This window comes from Cygnus atratus, chromosome 13 (assembly GCF_013377495.2).
Source record: "Cygnus atratus isolate AKBS03 ecotype Queensland, Australia chromosome 13, CAtr_DNAZoo_HiC_assembly, whole genome shotgun sequence".
NCBI lineage: Eukaryota > Metazoa > Chordata > Aves > Anseriformes > Anatidae > Cygnus > Cygnus atratus.
The window spans coordinates 19,494,404-19,513,964 of NC_066374.1; the positions used below are offsets into that span (position 1 = coordinate 19,494,404).

Here is a 19,561-nt window from a genome sequence, read left to right on the forward strand (position 1 = left end):
AAGGTGCAATGGCCACAGATTGTGGCTTGGGAGACACAGGTTGAACATTAGGAAACCAAAACTCAGTCGGAAGGCAGTGTGGTACGGGAACAGGTTACCAAGGCAAGCTGGAAAGTCTTCATCCTTTGTGTTTTTCACAATTCAGCTACACAAAACCCCATCTAATGTTGGTGGTAGTACTTATCTGAGTCAGAGTTTGAACTAAATAACCAACTAAATTCCCCTCCAACAAACATTTCCATGTTTCTATGGTCTTAAATCTAGGCCAATACACATGCCCTTAACATTAGTTTTGTGAGATTTCAGTGTATCCCAAATTGGGGATATATTCAGTATATATTCTGAACTGGGCAGCTTCATACAAAAGTGCCATAGAAGAAAGCACCTTATTTATTTATTTATTTGTTTGTTTGTTTGTTTGTTTTTCAGGATTTCTTAGTCCCACTCCTTCAAAACCAGAATGCTATTCATTCTGCTGTCTGCTGGAGATTCAACACATTCAAAAATAGCATTGCATAGGGTCCCATCAAAGACTGCCAACATCACCAGGTGTCTCCGCAGCATGAAAACAAATTCTTTGAAGAGATTTCTTGGAACAGGAAAATACAGTACCACAAGTTATTTCCTGTATCGTGATGTGGTATCATACGAACAGAAAACACCTTCTGCAGTAAAACCCGTAGTCTGCAAAAATGCTGTAGACAGTAGATTTCCTTTCCATTAGAATCAAAAGCCATCTTCTCAAAACTAATAAGAAATAGTAATGCTATTAGGATTTGTTCTGACAACATAATATTTCATATACGCATCAAACTTAGCACGTGTAAGTATGCGCTTGTGTATAAGTGTGTGTGTGTGCATGTGATCATGTTTCTTCCTCTCTTAATGCTTCTTCCTCTCTGCACTGCAAAGAGGAAACTCAAGCTGGGCTTCGTAGCCTGCGTCTTACAGAATGAGCTTTCATCTTCACCCCGGAACAGACACCACAACCTTGTTGAGGCTTTGCCTCTCAGTGCTGTAAGTCCCTTTGCTCAGAGATAAAGACCGTGACAGGATACCACTATCACCTGTTCTGCTCCTTAACAGAAAATCTCCAGCCCATTGCACAACTTTGCCTACAATCTGCAGGAAAAAAAGAGCAACAAATCTCTTTAACTGACAAGATTTGCACTCCAAGCTGCTGTTGGGACAGGTGTTCTGCGGTATTTCTATTTTTGACAGTATAGGCTTCACACAGATGAAAAGGGACACCTGTACGCTAAAAAAATGCCTGGAGGAGTAGATGAGGGTGAAGACAGGTTCACTTTCCATAAGTGCATCTTTTCTGAAAATTCATATTATATCATTAGTTGAAAGAAAGTAAAACTGCAGAGCAACTGGCTGCAAAATTAGCAATGCATTTTTACCCAAAGGCAAGTACAACGGCAATTTTTGTCAGCATTAATGGACAGCAGGTTGGTAAGTAAGGTGACACAAAATATTTTGTTAAGTTCTTACAAAGTAGTTATATTGCTATAACATCTAAAATACATACTTGCTCTTCTTCAGATAGACAAGTAACAGAAAACAGGGTATATATTTGGAGGAAAGGTGTCTCTATAACTGTAGTATAGCTTTTTTTACTAACTATATGCTATCAGCTCCAATTTTCATATACCTCTGCATGATTAATGAAACTCTGCTAAAGCCCATGAAAGATCCACCTATGAGTTTTCACCCCAGCTCCGAAACCTCCTATAGTCTCTTAGTGCAGTGCTCAGACTGGTGCCTGATTATATCATCTTGTAAATAAGCAGAGTCTCCAGCTGGAATGTTGTCTAGCTATAAATCCTTTATTAATACCATATTAACAGATACAGCTGTTCAATATGCAAGCCGTACGCATGGAACACGTACGGATGTAAACAATCAGACCAAACCCTGGCTTCTTTCAGAACTGCTTCCTCACTGAAAACCTGAATCGGTGTTAAGCTGATCACACAACGATCATTCACACCGTTTAGGAGTGTCCCATCTCTGCAGGCAGTATTTTCATTATGCCAGACAAGAGCTGTGTGCAGAGCTATATCGACACGTCCCAAAGTACAACCGCACGTAACGAGTCCAACAAGCTGCACCAGGCAGTGCACAGTTCTGACAGTGCATTAGGGATCTCTGCCAACACAGCTCTGTTGATTTGGGAAGATGATCACACGGCCGCAACATACACATGGCTCTAGCTTAACTGCACTTGTAGGCGAGCACGCCGAGCTCAGTACAGCTTCATAAAACATAGCCAAACAAGCTGCGCCTGTGTCCGTGCTTGCATCAGAGCTAAGTTCAACCTAAGCCTGTGTTCACAAGCACAGTCAACGCGTGGTTGTTTTGCTGATGTTGATAAGCGAGGCTGGACATTGCAGCAATGCCTGCCAGGCCCCGGCTGGGGGGCGGAGGTGTGGGCTGTGCTGCTGCTGCGCTGCATTCCTGCACAGGGGCTCTGCCACCGCCCCACCGCCACTGCGAGCAGGCAGGGGGGGTAGGACACAGAGAAAATGCCAAGGATGGAGGGGTGGGGTTAACCCCAGCACTTTCCCATTTAGGGTGCCTAATAAGTAACAGCCCCATGGTTCTTGCTTAGGCTGGGGTCCCTCGCCCGAAGCAGCCCCAGGCAGGTGGACTCGCGGGATGGTGCCATCGAGCGGCAGAGCGGACTGAGCCTCAGCAAGCCCAACTTGGCCAGAGGGAGAATTGCTGGGGCATACAGTCCGTCTGGGTGGTTCTGGGGAAAAGCAAAAAGGGGGGGACCTGAGATGACACCCCTCAATGCCCAGGTAAACAATAATCTCTGTCCAAAAATGCCTATTTGGTCAGTTCAGTAGAAGATAGCTTGAGCTTTGAGTGTTTATTGCTTTTCCTCTAATAACAGAGTTTAGCAATGCTTTTTTAGACCTGCCAAGACGCTGGGGCCCTCACATCCCTCTGGTGTAATTCTGCTTGCTTCACTGCAGTTACACCAGAGGTGAATCCGGCCCTTTAGTCACTGGGGTTGCTGATCACTCTGGGCGTGCTGCTTGCTTTGCAGATTTTCTGGAGGACTGGAATTTCTTGCAGAATTCTGCTCTGTGAGGCATCTGCTGTGTGGGCAGCCGGGTCCTCTGCACTGCTCAGTCTGAGCACAGTCATTAGAGGATATGCTGTTGACGCTGCTTGGTCGGTAATCACCTCTCCGTCTCTGTCTCCTTGAGGCTCACTTTTCTGCTCATCACTTCCGCAGTTTGTCACTACAGAGAAAATGGGCTCCTGACTTTCTCCTGAATGCAAATAGGCTACTTTGCGTTTAGCTAATATTCTTGTTTTAGTATTTGGTAATGAGGTGATCAGCAGAAATGAGTAATGTTTGCTGGCTTTGCCACAGATATTAATCTAATGCTGCTGTAACAAAGAAAAGCACTCCGGGAAGTCAGTGGAGCAAGCACAGTAATCTCTGTCCAGAAACTGGTATCTTCAGTCAAAGGCCCAAATTCATCACAACCCAGGGGAAAAACCTTTCCCCTGTGAAAGTTTGTATTGGCAGCTGGCAGCGTGGCAGTTTTGCAGTCTGAAGTGCTGATAGGTTCCTTATCAACAGCCTTATAAACACGAGTGAGGTAGAAATGCAGGGACCAAAAGAGGAAAGAACCACGATCTCTGATTTGAGAAGCAGTGAAGACAGCGAATATCAGAGCTAGGGAGTGAAGGAAAACAGGCTGAGGAGATGAGGAAGGAGGAAGTCTTACAAAGAGGGATGAAAAGGACCAGAGTTTAAAAACAGAACTTCAAGTATCTGGGTAACTATAAACAGTCAAAATTAGGGAAGGTTTCCTTTTGTAAACGTTAGCACCCTTGTAGCTTGTCTTTCATTTTTAATGGTCTTATGTGATGTACTTATTACTTACCTTTTGTTGCCCTTCTTTCAGTGACTATGCTACTCGTAAAAAAAAAAAATCATTTGATAGATATAGTGTATATTTAAAACTGTTATCAATTACTTGTATTAATTATTGTTTCTCTGTGTGCTACCTTGATTCCAGGCTGGGGCTCAGCAGTGCAATGCTCCTGTATGTGTATTTAATAAGGGCCAGCCACTGTACATGTGAATTTGTGTAAAGGGCAGGAAGAGTACCAAGCCCCTGCTGCCTGAATGTGCACTTCAGTACTTAGCTATGTACATGGTTTTCAGTCTAACAAAAAACTTAAACACATGCTTAATATTAAGCTGTGAGTGACCATTGAAATGTAAAGCGTGTGCTTACATGTCTTGCCAGACTGCAGCCCTCTTGATCATACTTTTGTTTGAACTAGAACAATGCACATGACTGAAGACTGTGCACACACGTAGTGCCTTCTACTTCAAAGCCTGAGAATACGAGCTATGACAAATGTAATACCATATTGTTCCCAAAAGGTAAAAAAGCATTCTGCTGGCATACATAAGAAGGAGATAGAATAAACATGAACATGCTTTGAAGCTTGTGGTTTTTAAAAAGTACATCAGAATAGTTTATAAACTCCTACTCACTGAAAATTAGTTTTAGTGCTACAGCAGGGTTGCTCAAAAAGATGGTTCAGGTGACGTTATCTGCTGAATCAATGATTGGCTCAATAAAACATACTACTGCACATTACAATTAATATTCTTAGACTGTCTGGTCTACTTATGTCATCACTACCACTAAAATGAGAGGTGTCCATGTTTAATATCACTTTTAAGAGACGTGGTTCACAGCAATTCATGAGCAGGCTTAAAGGCAACAGAATCATAGCCAATACGGCACACCCGTTCACCCTTCTTTCTGGCCAAATTCCTCCAGTCTCTAAGACAATCCAATCTGTACATTTGTTACAATTTAGAGCAGTATTGCTTTAACGTTACAAATCCAGAAGAATTAAAAAGATAATTAAGGATAAGGGGATTACCTCTTGCCTTTCAAGGTGATTAAGATCATCACCTGAATAAATACCAAAATAAATAAATAAATAAATAAATAAACGAATAAGCCCAGGATGCTTTAGTAGAAAGAAAATCAAAGATATTACTAAATTCAAAAGAATAAGTGATGCTACTTGTTCAGATGTCTTGGAATTTCCAAGCCTAAACTAGAGCCAACATGTGGGAAAAGTCTGAAAGAAAACTAAGAGGCTAATACAAAAGCATTTTACAGACAAAATGATGAAGTCATCCATGGAGATCTCTAATATTTATTCGGTAGAACAGCCTGATGATTTCAGGATGGCAAAAAAATTGAATTGCCTTATGTCTGTGCATCTCAGGGTGGAATTTGTCTTCCCAGGCCTGTTACTTCACATTACAGCTGGTCTACAAAATACAATCAGAATGTTGTACAATGAGTTTTATATGGAAGGAAAAGTTACTGACTAAATTGACAGCTATTATCAGTGCATAAGGATAGGAAAAAATTGTCTGATGATACTGGAATAACTTTTTCCTGAACATTGCACATTTAAAGAAGTTTTGAACATATTAAGATCATTTTTTCTGTAAGTTGTCACAGATGCTACAAACAGAAATGAAAAGAAAAAAAAAAAGATGAATCTTACGACAGTTCCAGTTTTGCAAATTCAGTGAATTCAGGTTAAAAAAAAAATGTATTTGAATTGTTATCTGAGCACAGTCTTTCAAGGTGCATCCATCCCTTGCAGTGCATCACAGGATGCAGACAGTGAAGCAAGCAGGATGTACAGACACTAGCCTTGATAAATAGCAAGGGTCTATTCCAGCTTTATTTCTGTGTCCTTTTTTTAAGTAAAGGTGTTGGGTAATTGGAAAATAAAGTCAATTTGGTTAAGCACAAAATAATTAGCCTAGATTGAGATACCGAAAATTTCTCATATAATAGATAAACTGTCAGCTTATAGAGCACAGATATTGCATTGGCCACACAGGAAATTTATCTAATCTCTTTTTAAATCTGTGTTTTAAGGACTATGCTAATAGTATGCTTTAACTCATTCTTAACATGCTAAGGCTATAAAGTATGAAAATTAAATTTTAGCTGGTTTCTTGGCAAAATGAGGTAAAAGTGTTTTCTGTTACTAGACAAAGTCAGGTTAAATAAACATACAAGACTGTTCTTCTCTGAACGAAGTCAAAGTCAAAATTCTTACTAACATGAAAGGCGGCAATATCAAACCTATGATCTTGAAAGGAAATAACAGTGATATTGCATCTGTAGAATAACAGGAACGTGCTTTGAATGCTGGAATACACACTGCATTTTGTTTACACTTAGAAGAATTACTTATTGCAATATTTGCATAGTGTTCAGTTCTGTTTAATTACAGCTGTCTGCGGGGAAGAGTTCAATGGGATAGGCACTAGATTCAAAACAGATTTCTTTCAAGAGCCGTAAAGTCAAATTCCAGTGAGGCTGACACAGACTTTCATCATATGAAGGAGAAGATGGTTTCAGACATTCTAACATACGAAGCCTTTTCTTCTTCTCCCCCTTTGGAGACATTAATGAATGGTGATGTCTTGTCTGTCTTCTAGCCTCCTTAGGCCATATTTCGTAGGAGACGGGAGGTGGCTGTTGGTGCACTTGACTAAAAATATCCCACCCTAGTGCCATGCTGAGTATGGCCCCGAGACGCCTCCTTTTCACTGGTGATGTGCTCTGGGGGCAAACACATAATATTAATCATTTATGGGATTACCCACTTGAGCAGTGTGCAGAGAGGGGCCCAGATAAAAGGAAGGAGGCTGGGGGATCGTGCAGCGGGTGCCATCTCCCTGCTACTGTCCCCTCACCGCGTGCTACCACGTCACTGGTAGCCTCTCCCAGATTTTAAGCCATTTTTAGGATGCAGGTGTTTTAAGGCAGCGGTGAGGTCTGTACCCTTGCCTGCAAGGCTCCAGGTGCGGCTGTGGAGCTGTATGAACTCCAGTGGGGAGAAACCATGGTGCTTCTGGAAGGCTCCCTGACATCACAGGTTGCTCGATGAGGCCTGTGCTGAGGGCTGGGGAGGCAGATCGGCCTTGACATGGGGGACAGGTGAGATGCTGTGCCCATCTCACCACCCAGGTGCCCCGGTGACTGGTTTATCCCCCGCAGGGTGCCCGCAGGGTGCCATCCTGCCGCGTGTTCCCACAGCACCCCCACAGACGGTGGCGTCAGGCACCCTCACGGAGCTTTCGGCACCCCGTTTAATGGCGCCTGTGCTGCGTGGACCTTACAGCGCCCCGTGCAATGGCGGTGCCTGTGCTTCCTTGTACTTCATTCACCACTTTCTGGGGGCAAGCAGCGTGGTTTCAGGGCTGAAAAGGGACTTTGGCACACCGACGGCCCCACACAGAGCCGGGCGCTCCCCCCTCCCCGGCTCTGCAGGGGGCGGGGCTGCGCGGAGGCCCCGCCCCTTTGACCGGAGGGGGGCGTGGCCACGGCGCTCAGGCCCCGCCCCGCCGGCCGGAGCCCGTTGAGCGGCGGAACGCGGCGGCGGCGGAGCCATGGTGAAGATCGCCTTCAGCTCCCCCTTCGCGCAGAAGGACGGCGCCAAGAAGGAGGCGGCCGAGGCGCTGGTGGCCGACAGGGTGCGGGCAGCGGGGGTCGGCGGGGGGCGAGGGCTGAGAGGGCGAGGAGGCGGTGAAGGAGGGCGAGGAGGAGGAGGAGGAGGAGGAAGCGGCCGCCGCCATTTTGTGACGGCTGCCGGCGCTCCGGGTGCGGGGTCCCCTCACGGTCCCCTCACGGTTTCGGCCGCTCGGGCGGCTGCCAGGCGGCTGCCAGCGCCTCCCGGCAGGGCTGCGGGGCCCCGGGGCGCGGCGCTGCGGGTGCGGGGCCGCTGCTGCCGGGCCGGAGCTGCGGAGGTTGCGGCGGAGCGCTGGAAATAGAAACCCGGCGCCCTGCGGTTGGCTTTTCCTTCCCGGCCGCCCGCTGTCGCGCTGCTGACTCGCGCTGAACTTTGCAAGTTTGTGGGAGGCTTTGTTTTGGAGGTGCCTTGCGTAGCTGCCAGCGGTTTCAGTCAGCTGGAGGCCGGCCGCTAGGTAAATAAAGCGGGAGGTCTAGAAGAGCACCGCGGGCTGAGTTTATTCCTCATCGTGGAGAGGAGCTGTTGTGTTTTGGGTTTTAACCAACTGGTAACCCTGCGCACGCCGCCAGGAGCCGTGCCCTCACCTGGAGGAGCCTCCCCTCGAAATGGGGAAGGCTGTGCCGTGGCGTTGCTGCCCAGCGGGCTCCCTCGAGCTGCCCGAGCCGTGCCCCGTACAGCTACCGCCACAGCACCGGCTGCAGGTCGAGGAGGAAGCTGAGAAACTGTGCACAGAGGGCAAGCTCCAAATTAGAGAGGTCAACCAGTTCCTTGTAGGACAAACTCATCGGCTGCTCCTCAGGCAGCTTTTGCTGTGCGTGTCTTTAGCGGCCTCTGCCACGCAGCTTCTGAGCACAGCCCTGACGTTGTCTTATGCCCTCCCTTCTATTCTCATGATAGCTGAACTCCTTCAGTTTAGAAGCAACTTGCACTGTTTTGTCATGCACACCACAGTATTCTCGGTCAGTCGGTGTGTGCATACGTCTGACTATTTTTCTAATATCTCTTCACTCTGACTTCAGGGCATGCAAACAGCGAGGTCACAACTCTCCTTGAAGACAAACTTGTTCTAATGCTTATTCTTTTGATGGGATATTTGTGGAGAGCAAACAAGCTTAATGGCTAACGTTGGTTGAAACAGCACAGCAAAAGTCCCCTGGACTACCTGCACCAAACCCTTGAGCTTGCAGAGTACTCTCCTTGCAGGTACTTTGGAGTGGACTGTGTCAACAGCGTCTCTTGACCTAGCTGCCCATGTTAACAGGAGTGATTTCTTTCCTCCGTTATGCCTAGTTTTCTTTGCTTGTCACTACACAGCTTAGAACTGCATTTTCCTTGCAGGTATTTTATTGCTCATATTGGTTTTGAGCAGAGGCTGTGTAACCTGTTGGAGCAAAGTCTTGGAATTGTGTTCTCTTATCAGCTCTGTCAACTCGGTTGTCTGAGATCCAGGCTTCTGACATTGCTTTTTAATATGATAAATAGCTTGGCTTTGTTTGAAACAAGTGTGGCGCAAGTGTAGCTACTTAGCCCTTGACATCATCCGAGCGCTGGGACGTCTGTAGTGCTGGAACCTGGTGCAGGCTGCTGCGTTCAGCTAATGATAGGCCTTACTAACGATGAGTAAGGAACGGCGAGGTGGAGGAGATGGCAGAACACGATGAGAACAGAACCAGCCTTGATCTTAAAACCAAGCCATCTCTGAAAGATGGCTTCCACATAACGACATGTAAATGTGGCATAATTCTGACATGAAACTAGTTTAGTTTTTTGTTTTGACAAACACTTAACCAGCCAATTGGAGCAGCTTATGTCTTGCTGAACCAACGCTTTTCTGTTTGGAGGATGAGAGAGTGGAATGTAGGAGTGTTGACTTTCACTAAACAGAGTGTTTTTTTGTTTCATTAGTTGCATAGCTGATGTGTTTGACTTTTACACTGCTGTATCTTGCTGAGCATGGAAATATGTGCAGCCTTTGTAAAAATACTGTGACTTGTTCTGATCACAGGTCACTTTGATGTATTGTGTTGTACAGGAGTGCAAATAAGGGGACCGGAATTAGGAATGGCCATGGAGGCAGCTGTGCTGAATCTAGGAACAGCACAGAGGAAAAACTTTCTTTTTTTTTTTTTTTTTGCACCCCACGTGAAATCATTTTATTTTTTTTTTTTTTTACATTTTGAATTGAAAGAGCAGGTTGTGAAAGCCAACTGTTAAATGCTGTAGTCATGAATCATTAAATGGACTATGTGCCAAACATGTAGGTTATCTAAGTATTTGTGGCTTTTTTCTTTCTTCGTAGACCTAAAGAGTTTATTTGTCCAGGTGAATGTCTATTCTGTTTGCCTAGGATTTGACAGTGCTTTTGTTCTTCTCTCAAGCTTGCTTGTGTGGGCTTTTTGACTGAAAGCCTAGGAAGGCACCTAAAGAACAGGGCTTTAAAATGTGTCGTTCAGATATCGCCACTAACTCTGGATCGGCATTACACAAGTGATCCCCGTGTTATGTAATGGTGAGAGTTGTTTCCCTTGGCTGCAGTCCTCTGTCTGAAAGCGCACCAGGAAAAAATAAGTCAGTGAACTATAGGCTTTTAGGCTGCTGTATACAAGGTGTTACTCAGCCTTCCACCAAGGGAGTCGGATTGTGAAGCTGCAAGGTAGGATGTACCACAGGAGTTTATTCTTATTTGACAGAATTTGAAGCTGTGCTTGAGCTGATGAGTAGTTCTGCTCCACAGTGAACGTGCATATTCTGAGCAAGTTCTGAAACCCAAATGTGGGATTTATGTCAGATGTCTCTTTCCCAACTAATAGACAAAATTGTGTCTTAGCTTCCTGTGTTAGTCCAGCTCTGTTAAGAACAGTAATGCTATTTTTCTTCCATCTGATGGAGGAGAAGAGGATAGGAAGTAGGCTTTGGGAACACTGTGTTCCTGAAAATGACCTTGCTCTACAAATGTTGCTTTCCTTGTACAATATTGTGGCTGCAGCACTGTATCTATTGTTACAGTCATTTAAATTTCTTACAGCTCAAATAGTTTCTTTTTCAAATAGCTACGGTTTCTGGACAGAGGTTTGTCTAGAAAGATTATTGTAATGAAGGAAATATCCTCTATTCAGTGCTGTGTGAAAACACATCTTGATATGATACAGCAGTATTTCATGGAAGTGCTTTCTTACTTTATGATGCTTGACTTCTCAGCACACACCTAGAGGAAATAGAATCGTCGGGTTGTAGGTCAAAGTGAGGCACTTGGTAGGTGTCTACTTTAAATTATGGGCGGCTACACTTTTTCAGTTCTTATCCTTCTCTGTTTAAAGGATCCGGAAGTTGCCACACACGGAGGTGAAAATTCCTCTGGAAGATGTCTGTTGACTCTGCTGGGCTTAGCGTTCATCTTGGCAGGAGTTGTCGTCGGTGGAGCCTGCATCTACAAGTACTTCATGCCTAAGGTAGTGTGAAAGTTCTTTTTACGCATCGCTAAACAAAAAGTGCAACAATAAATGGATTACCTCTGTAATAGAAATCTTTTGGTAACTGGGACCTCAAGGCTTCTGTACCCTTTATAAAAGCTTCAGGTCTCAGACTTGCACTGCTTTGTAACAGGTGTTGGAAGTGTGGTTTTAAAGCAATATTCACTGTAAAAAAAATATAACTAATCTTGCTCTTACTTTCAGCATAAGGTGTACCGTGGCGAAATGTGTTACTTTGAAAATGAAAACCGGGATCGTGCTGTGGAACCGTATTTCCTCCCTATTGCCGAAGAAGCTGACATTCGGGAAGATGATAACATAGCCATCATCGATGTGCCTGTTCCGAAATTCTCAGACAGTGATCCAGCCGCGATTGTCCATGACTTTGATAGGGTACGTACGTGTGCAGCAGTAAGAAATAACCAGTTCACAGCTCACTGGGAAACTAGAGTGAATGCTAGTCAGGATAGCTCCAAGGTTTTCACTCCTGAGACCTGTATATGCAGGTGATTTTGGCTGAGTGCTCTGCAAAGTTATATTTAAAAAAAAAAAAAAAGTGTGGGGGGGAGAGGGCAGATTCTGCTGGTAATTCTAGTCTCCGCATTTTTTGCACCCAGTGGTAAGGATGAAGTGACTAGGAAGACCTTAATGCATTGTCTGAACAATTACTTGTAGACAACGATCACTTACCAGCAGTTGGATTCCTCTTGTCTGTACTGTTCTTAATTGGACTCCTTCAGTTATGACAGCACACTGCCAAGTACTTTCTCTGTAGTGATAGAAACTTTACTCTTGTTAAGAATTATGACAAACTGCTTTTATAGTCAACTCCCAGTTCTGTTGTAAAGTGTAACTAACAACTTTGGAAAAGTGATAATAGCTAAGTTCTTACGTTGGAGACTTGTATCAAAGCAGTGCATTCAGCCAGCTGTTCATGAGCTTCATCTTTTTGAAATTACTTCTTAGACTTTGTAGAACTGTGTGCTAATAATCAAAAAGCCACGATTAATCAGTTGAAAACCCTTTTTCCCTCCAAAACAGCTTTTGACGGCATATCTTGACTTGCAACTGGGTAACTGCTATGTGATTCCGTTGAACACATCCATAGTTATGCCACCAAGGAATTTGATGGATCTCTTTGCAAAACTGGCGGTATGTGGAGACTTGGTTGTTTAGTTATGCTGACGAGAGAATTCCTGATAAGAATGCTGGATGTTGCTCCTGAACTACAATCTTTTGCTAGGACAGTCCTCGTGCCATCGAAGTACATAATCCCCCTGGCTCAGTCACTGTACTAAAGTTAAGGCCAGCTGTCAGTGTATATTATGTTGAGTCGGTTCATGGGTAATGCTCTTATTAATACATAGCTTTATGAAAGCTGAAAGCAACCAGTAAATAAGGTTAAATTTAGCTATTATAAAGCAATTTGATGAAGCTCCAAGTGTCATTGAAAGCCTAAACCTCAAAGTTGCCGCTGGAAAGCTCACTTGCCCTGCGAGTTTTAATGAAAAGAACAATTGTTCTGTTTTACTGGCACTGTAGTTAGGAGCTCACCGCAAGCATTTTGACTGTCCAGTGACTAAAAGTGGTATTCTTCCAAGAAGGCTTGTCTTATGGGTCAAGCTGATAGAGCTTGCTGCTACTTCCAAATTAAATGCGATACTGAACTATCGTGTGTCGAGTGTACTTTTTAAAAAAGTCATCGACCCCCCAACATCTAATGCTAGGTGCCACCTGATGTAGCTTAGCTCATTTATTTTTTTTTAGCTTAATGAAGATCAGCTTTGTGTGTCCCCTTGCCCCTGCTTTTAGGAGTTGATCGTGAGGGGTGGCAAGTTATTTCAATAGCGCTATAACATTTTGGTGAAGACTTCATTTTTCATGTTTGAGGCAATTATACCTAATACAAAGAAAAAAACCAACATGACCTACAAAAGTTAAGTATTATGAAAGTTTCCCTGTTTTAACTGCAAACTTTGTTGCATACATAAATAAACTTAAACAGGTTCTCTTAATGTTTACTTCGTATGAAGCAAGCAGTTTGCAAAGCACTTGAAAGCAGAGTTAAGATTAACTGCACTCTACTTGAATGTGATTGCAACTGTTTGACATGGCCTTTGTCAGTTTTTAACTTCTCTGGTGTGCAACTCTTCAAGACTAGCATAGCTTTAATATTAAACAGATGGAAAGCTGAAATCTAGGCTTCAAGTCCTTCCAAAGAAAATTAAAAAAAAAAATAGTGTCAGTTGTTACTGTTATAGTATATCTCAGGGTATTTTCTCTTTTTAGACTGGTTCTTACCTGCCTCAGACTTACCTAGTCCGTGAAGAAATGGTGGTTACGGAGGAGATAGATAATGTATCTGATCTGGGTATCTTCATTTACCAACTCTGTGTTGGAAAAGAGACTTTCAGACTTCAGCGCAGAGACCAGATAACAGGTAAGTTTCCTTCTGTTTAAAAAACAACAACAAACAAACAAACAAAAAAAACCTCCTATTGGAGTAGGGAAAGGGTAAATACACCGTCAGGGTTTTTAGAGCTGGAAATCTGCGTGTTCAGCGTAACTTCTGAGCTGAGGCTACTGTTAGAACTGATGGATATTTTTTCCCTATTTTCAAATACAAGTCTAAGTTTCAGTCGAGCATGGTGAGAGAAGCTTTTGGTTACAGAGTTAGAAGTTAAGTGCCCAAAACAGGTTTGAACATAAGCAAATCTGTTCCATTTTTCTGGTTGAAGCCATAGATTAGTTTGGCCTAAAAACTCATGCAGTCAATCAGATTATGTGGGTCTCTGTAGGTGTTGATTACTCTTTCACTGTCCTTTCTGAAACTGGGTTGCAGGAGCATCAAATAACATCATCATCTTCTTGTTCATTTGCTCTGAAAAATACTGAACATCTAGATCTGGACATCCCAGACTTCTCCTCTGAAAGAGGAAGAGCACATCATGGGAACTTCTGAGCTCCATTTCTGCTTCGCATGTCTCCTTGTGCCACCCCTAGCCATTCTGTGAAAAAGGAATGAATTTGTGTCAGTGGTTTGACATATTGGAAGGAGGCCTGAAGTACAGAAATGTGGTGCTATGGATTTTAGTTCATTGTAGTTCTCAAACCATTTAGTCTGCTGCTCTCATCAAATGCAGAGCAAACTAATCCTTTGTCAGTTACTGCCTTTCAGAATGCAAATGATGGGTTTGTCAGAACTCCATGCTCTAGTTTTCCTGCCAAACTCTTGGGCAAGATTTTCCTCTCCCCAGTTACAGCTTGCAGCGTCAGGAGCCACATCTGCTGTTTGCTAGAGACTACGTCCTGTTACTACAAGACGGAAGGCTCTGTATGTGGCAACATAAAACAGTGGTCCTAAATAGCAAAAGCAGATGAAGAAACAGTAAATGTTCCTTTTATGGGAGGGAGAGGCATGTGTCAGAGCTGTTGTGAACAAGTCTGAACTGACTGCTCTTGTGTCTGAAAGACTGTAGCCTACTGACAGTACTGCAGAGAGTGTTTTGCAGTGTTTCCTTAAGATCATCTTGCTATAGCATGTTTCAATTCATGTTGCTGACAGCTCTGCTGCACGGTAAATGACTTCCACAGAATACTTCCACAAAAGGATTCTAACAAGCGAACAATGCCCCTTAGTACAGTTTCTTTCCTGTAACTGACCTTGTTTTGCCCTTGGTAGGGGGAGAAACTTCTAGTAGAATGGAGGAACGCTGCTGAGGAGAAAACTGTTCTTGCTTTCCAGATTAGATTGCTAGCACACCTTTCTTCAAGTATGCGCAAAACCAGGCCAACTTGAATAATTAGACTGCAGTGGATAAACTCCTGTAAACCGTGTGGAGAAGACTGTTCACTTAGCTGATGCTGCATTTGCACTCAGAGTTTGTGGAGTTTGTGGAGTGGTTTGTTAGATCAGACAGTTCTGAGGCAGTTCCCTGGAGGCCTAAGTGAAGGCGTGAGAGACTGGACAGGTCTTCCTGACTGTTCAATGTGTGTATCCAGTTGGATAGCCATTGGAAACTTCTTAGCTAAGATAGAGGTGAATTGAGGAGCTAATAGTCCCGCTGTTAAGTGTTTACAAAGCAAAACAGTACCCCGCTGAGTTTGATTTAGGAGAATGCTTGTGGGCTTCTATGGATGGCTTTGCTTGCATGCTCTGAACAATTCTGTGCTTATTAAACAAGCTTAAAGCTTTCTTCTCTAATTCTTGTATACGCATGTGCTTCAATCAGCTTGTCTTTGATTGCAGGACTACCATATTCTCTTGTCCCCTATTAAAGCTTCACAGCTGATAGAGGTAAACTGCCTGTATCAGATCCAGTGCTGGCATGTCCCAGAATAGAGAAAATCACCTTAGTAGTGTTAGGAAAAAACTTCAGTAAGACCATCAGCTGAGTGGTAAATCCTCATCTCTCTTCCCGTGTGAAGACTGTGCTATAGAATCACTCTTCGTTAATGCATACTGGGGTGGAGAGAAGTGCTGATAAAGAACTATTTTTTTACGCTTTTTTTTTTTTTTACCCCTCACCTTTTTAGAGTTTTTTTCAGCTCTTTCCCTGTAATTTCAGTTGTCTTTGCCTTACTTTCCTTTGTGGTTAGGAAGGGCTATGAGAAACAATCTGTTCAGTGTTCTGTCACTAAAGTAATTACAGGATGCTAGGTAAAATGACAGTATCTTGCTTTATCATCTGTCTGTATCTAGCCTCCTCTTAAGTTGTCACTGTTCTGAGAATGGGGGAGGTTTTCTGATGGAAAACCAGCCCGTATCCAGCTCAAATGGTAATTCGTGGGTGTAAAAACACTATGCACAGAATGGTTGTATTTCATTGTTGTTTGTAATGACTTGAACAAAACCTGTAAATACTTGCTGCAAAGTTACAGGTCTCTTGCTTTACTTAGGCTCTCATCGTGTCTCGTCCCCAGGTCTGCAGAAACGTTCAGCGGAGAACTGTCACTCAATCAGACACTTTGAAAACTCTTTCGTTGTTGAAACAAAGATCTGTCAACAGTGAAAGGCGTTGGATGGGAGGTGACTAGTTCACACCTTCATTGAGGAGTCTCACCATTAGATGTCGACTTCTTAAATTAAAATGTGCAGTGATAATCAAAAGCCTTATGCATTTTCTGTGTATTGCTTGTATTTCAGAAGACAGTCACCATTTCAGCTTTCTTTGATCCTTGGTATACCTATTCTTAGTTTTCTGTAGAATTTAAATTTGAGTAAGGTGTTTTGGTTTTGTTTGTTGGTTTTGTTTTTGTTTTTTTTTTCCAGAAGGGTAACATCAGTTTATCCATTGAATGTGTGTGATCTACAGTAATCTGGGAATGGCAGAAAAACATATATACAGAAATGTTAACCGACTCCTTGGCTGGAACCAGTTCTGTTCACCTTAACTTTCACAGGATGATTAATGTATTAATAATCTGTGGTTTGCACATCTTGTGTAGTTCTGTAGAGTAGCTCTGCACTCAGTCTCCTGGCTAAAAACCTCCTGATGCATATCATTAAAGGTTTGTTTTAACATCCATGTGTGAAGCATGTAAAATCCAACCTCAGTGATCATAAACCTCTAACACTACCCTTTCTTTTTGTGCAATTACTGTATTGAATTCGTATGTATATTTGGAACCTTCCCTGAGCTTACACTTAATTCTTCTACCTTTGTTTGGTTTTGTGGTATTTGGTTCTTAGATTCAGATCGAGTTGCTCTTAAAGCTTGTCAGTATTTTGGTTATGAGTTGGTTTATCCTGTAACTTTCTATTTCAAGAATCTGTTCTGGTAATAGCTCACTTGTGAATGTGACTGTAGTTGTAAACTTAAACTACTGGCTTATACAAGCTTTTTAGATCAACTTTTTATGAGCAAGTAGCATTACTACTGCAGTCAGAGCATTGTTCCTTTTTTTGAAAGCTGTAGTATAAAGGCAGCGAAGACATAGCATCCTACAGTTGATGAGAGTTTTATTAAGGGACTTTATATTGGCATAAATTCTGCAACCCTGTAATAAATGTTTCTCTAAAAATTCGGCGTGTGTGTGACTTCCTGGTGCTCAGAAGCAGAGGCCACTACGCAGGTATATGGGCCGTGAGGGGGAAGTGAGGGTTGTGGGTCTGGGGTAGCATTCGGTTTTCTCCCTTCTTCCCCCTACCTCCTTCAGTCCGTGAAGCCTGATTTCCTCTTCCTGTTAACTGTGGAAATGCTTTGTGGTGCAAAACAAACTTGAGGAACAGAGGGAGGAAAAGATGCATCACTACAAACTTGATCCCCCGTGGTGTAGTTAGTGAAGCTTAGTGCTACTAGAACTTGAATTCATTGTGCAGGCTTCCTAGCACGAGGGCAGCACCTCTCAGTTGTGGTACAGTGAAGAAAACTGGGTGAATTATAGCACACATCTTTCAACGTTGTTGAGGAGGCTGGTGGCCAACAGTATGCTTGTGTTACTGTATTTATGGCCGTGCTCATGAGATGAGTCTTTTCAGTATATCATAACTCCAAGACAGCAGAGGATTGATCAACATCTTACTGAAGCACCTTTCAGCTTTTACCAGCTTTAAGCACAGAGGTAGGAGACGGTAAGATTTCTGTTAGTCTGATTGCTCAAAGAGCTGAAGTATGTATCGAACCCTTCTGGCTTTCCTGGAAAATATGTGACTTCTACAGCTGGAAGTAAAACAATAAGCAGGCTTTCTGCGCTGAGAACTAGCGAGTAAAATGCCACTATAGGAGAAGCTCCTCTGTCATTGTGAAAGTGTGCGGGGGAAAGGAGTAGACCAGCTCTGGGGCAGTAGGGAATTTTGTTGTTTTGTCTTGGAAATTAACACAGCTCTTCTCCCTAGGTATAGGGCAATGCAGAGCACGTGTCCCAAAACCAGAGCTTTGCTCTCTTTGTAATCAGAGCATTTGTCTGTAAAATAGTAAGTATGGTGCGTTCGTGTCCTTAACTTTGTTACTGAACTACAGTGCTGTAGAAATCTCTTAATTTGTTAGAGTGCTAGGTGTGTTTTACCAGGGGAAGCAGTAGGAACTTGTCAGCGCGGCTGCAGACTTGCTGTGTGCTTGGACAAGTTACTGTGGGGAAGATTTCCGGATCGTCTGAGAGGATATCGAGGGTGGGGTGGTTGTCTGGTTTGGTTTGGTAGTGGGAAGATTTATAATGAGTTAGTTGCAGAGAGCAAGAGCATCTGACTGCAGCATTAAGCTTTGGCTTTATTGAAAACAGAGACGGTAATTCTTCCTTCCAGCTCTGAGAAGCTGTTTGGGGAGAGCTCTCAGTGTACGAGCCTTTAACCTGCTGCCTATCTTCAGACACGTAGCAGGAATGCAAGAAATGCTTCTGGATAGGCTGCAGCGGTTTCTCTTACCTTTGCCTGGTAAAGACTTTGGAAGAATGAAGTCAGTTCCTTAAAAACCCATTAGATGTTCTAGGCAATGAGCCAGCGTATTGAAAGGCACATATTGTTCTCCTTACCTCCCTAGTGCTCTGTCTTTGAGAAAGTAGAGCTGCAGTTTCAGCCGTGCGGGTGGTGTGCTGGGCTCGTGGTCCGGCCCTAATCGCCTTGTGCTGCGGACAGGCATTCCGATCAAAGGGCTGCCGCTGCAAGGTGGCTTCTAAGAAGATCCTGGGAATGCTGCTTATTTCCAGATCCTGTATCTTTGAGGAGCTCCTGCATTCAGCTCTCTGGTCTGCAGGAGTCAGAAGGCTGCCTTGCACCGGTAGGTGGCACAGTCAGCAAGCCCTTGTGCTTCTGAGCTGCCTGGGGCTGGGCGGTAAGGTACACATAACGGGCAAAAACTCGGTGCCTCAGCACGGGCTGGGCACTGGTAGGTGACTCAAACTGGCACTGTACCTATTTAGGCTGAAACAGGGGTTTCCAAGTAACTACTGTAACTAAACATAAACGTGGTTTGGTGCAGGCTTCCTTCAGCTGGTGTTGAGTCTTTTTAGGCATAGCTCATCTTTACTGAAGAACTACTTTATAACAGTAATGTGTAAACGTGTGAAATACTACTTAATGTCTGAGTGAGACTGTGCTTCAAACATGAGTATCGTAACTGGAGGGATAATATTGCCAAGATGCAAATGCAAGCTCATTTACAGTAGTGGCTTGTTTTTAGAAGTGTGCTGGCTAAAAAAGTAATCAGTGTGCCCAGGACTATCAGCAGCCTCTGTGCACTTGCGTACAGACATTTGTCTTTATGCTAGCTTGCAGGTTATCTTTTATGATATTGTTTTTAAACTAAAGCTTTAAATACCTTTACAAATGTTAAAATGGATTCCAGTGCTTTGGATGATTCATCTTCCAGCACTACCTTTGAGTTTTTTCAAGTTTATTTGTTCTCTGATCAGGAAGACACGTGAGAAAATGGCAAGTAAGAGCAAACGAGTTTGTTAGTCGGAGCAGATGCTGTTGACCATTGCAGAAGCCTGAAGGCTTTCTGTTTGAATGTGACCCGTAAGATGCAGGCAGCTGGTGGTGGTGTGAGTGGCAGGCAGACATTGCCATTCGAGGAGATGCTACCCTACAC

General features: G+C 43.6%; 1 protein-coding gene across 3 annotated transcripts; it reads left to right on the top strand.

Moving 5' to 3' along the window:
- The first annotated feature begins 7,388 nt into the window (after positions 1-7,388).
- ITM2A (integral membrane protein 2A) lies at positions 7,389-17,057 on the top strand. Of its 3 annotated transcripts, XM_050713433.1 has the most exons (7): positions 7,408-7,567; positions 10,881-11,012; positions 11,238-11,426; positions 12,075-12,185; positions 13,323-13,473; positions 15,957-16,062; positions 16,180-17,057. In XM_050713433.1, the coding sequence occupies exons 1-6, from the start codon at positions 7,484-7,486 to the stop codon at positions 16,043-16,045; spliced, it is 756 nt and encodes a 251-aa protein (XP_050569390.1). In that variant the 5' UTR covers positions 7,408-7,483; the 3' UTR covers positions 16,046-16,062; positions 16,180-17,057. The 3 variants fall into 3 exon arrangements, with proteins under 3 accessions (XP_035397851.1, XP_035397850.1, XP_050569390.1); XM_035541958.2 differs by having other exon boundaries at positions 7,389-7,567; positions 15,957-17,057; XM_035541957.2 differs by having other exon boundaries at positions 7,402-7,567; positions 15,933-17,057.
- The last annotated feature ends 2,504 nt before the right edge of the window (positions 17,058-19,561 follow it).

Excerpts from the sequence above, each read along its gene's own strand:
- ITM2A (XM_035541957.2), top strand. The coding sequence starts at position 7,484 with ATGGTGAAGATCGCCTTCAGCTCCCCCTTCGCGCAGAAGGACGGCGCC. Across the intron at positions 11,427-12,074 it reads TTGTCCATGACTTTGATAGG|CTTTTGACGGCATATCTTGA; the intron begins GTACGTACGTGT and ends CCTCCAAAACAG. Across the intron at positions 12,186-13,322 it reads ATCTCTTTGCAAAACTGGCG|ACTGGTTCTTACCTGCCTCA; the intron begins GTATGTGGAGAC and ends TTCTCTTTTTAG.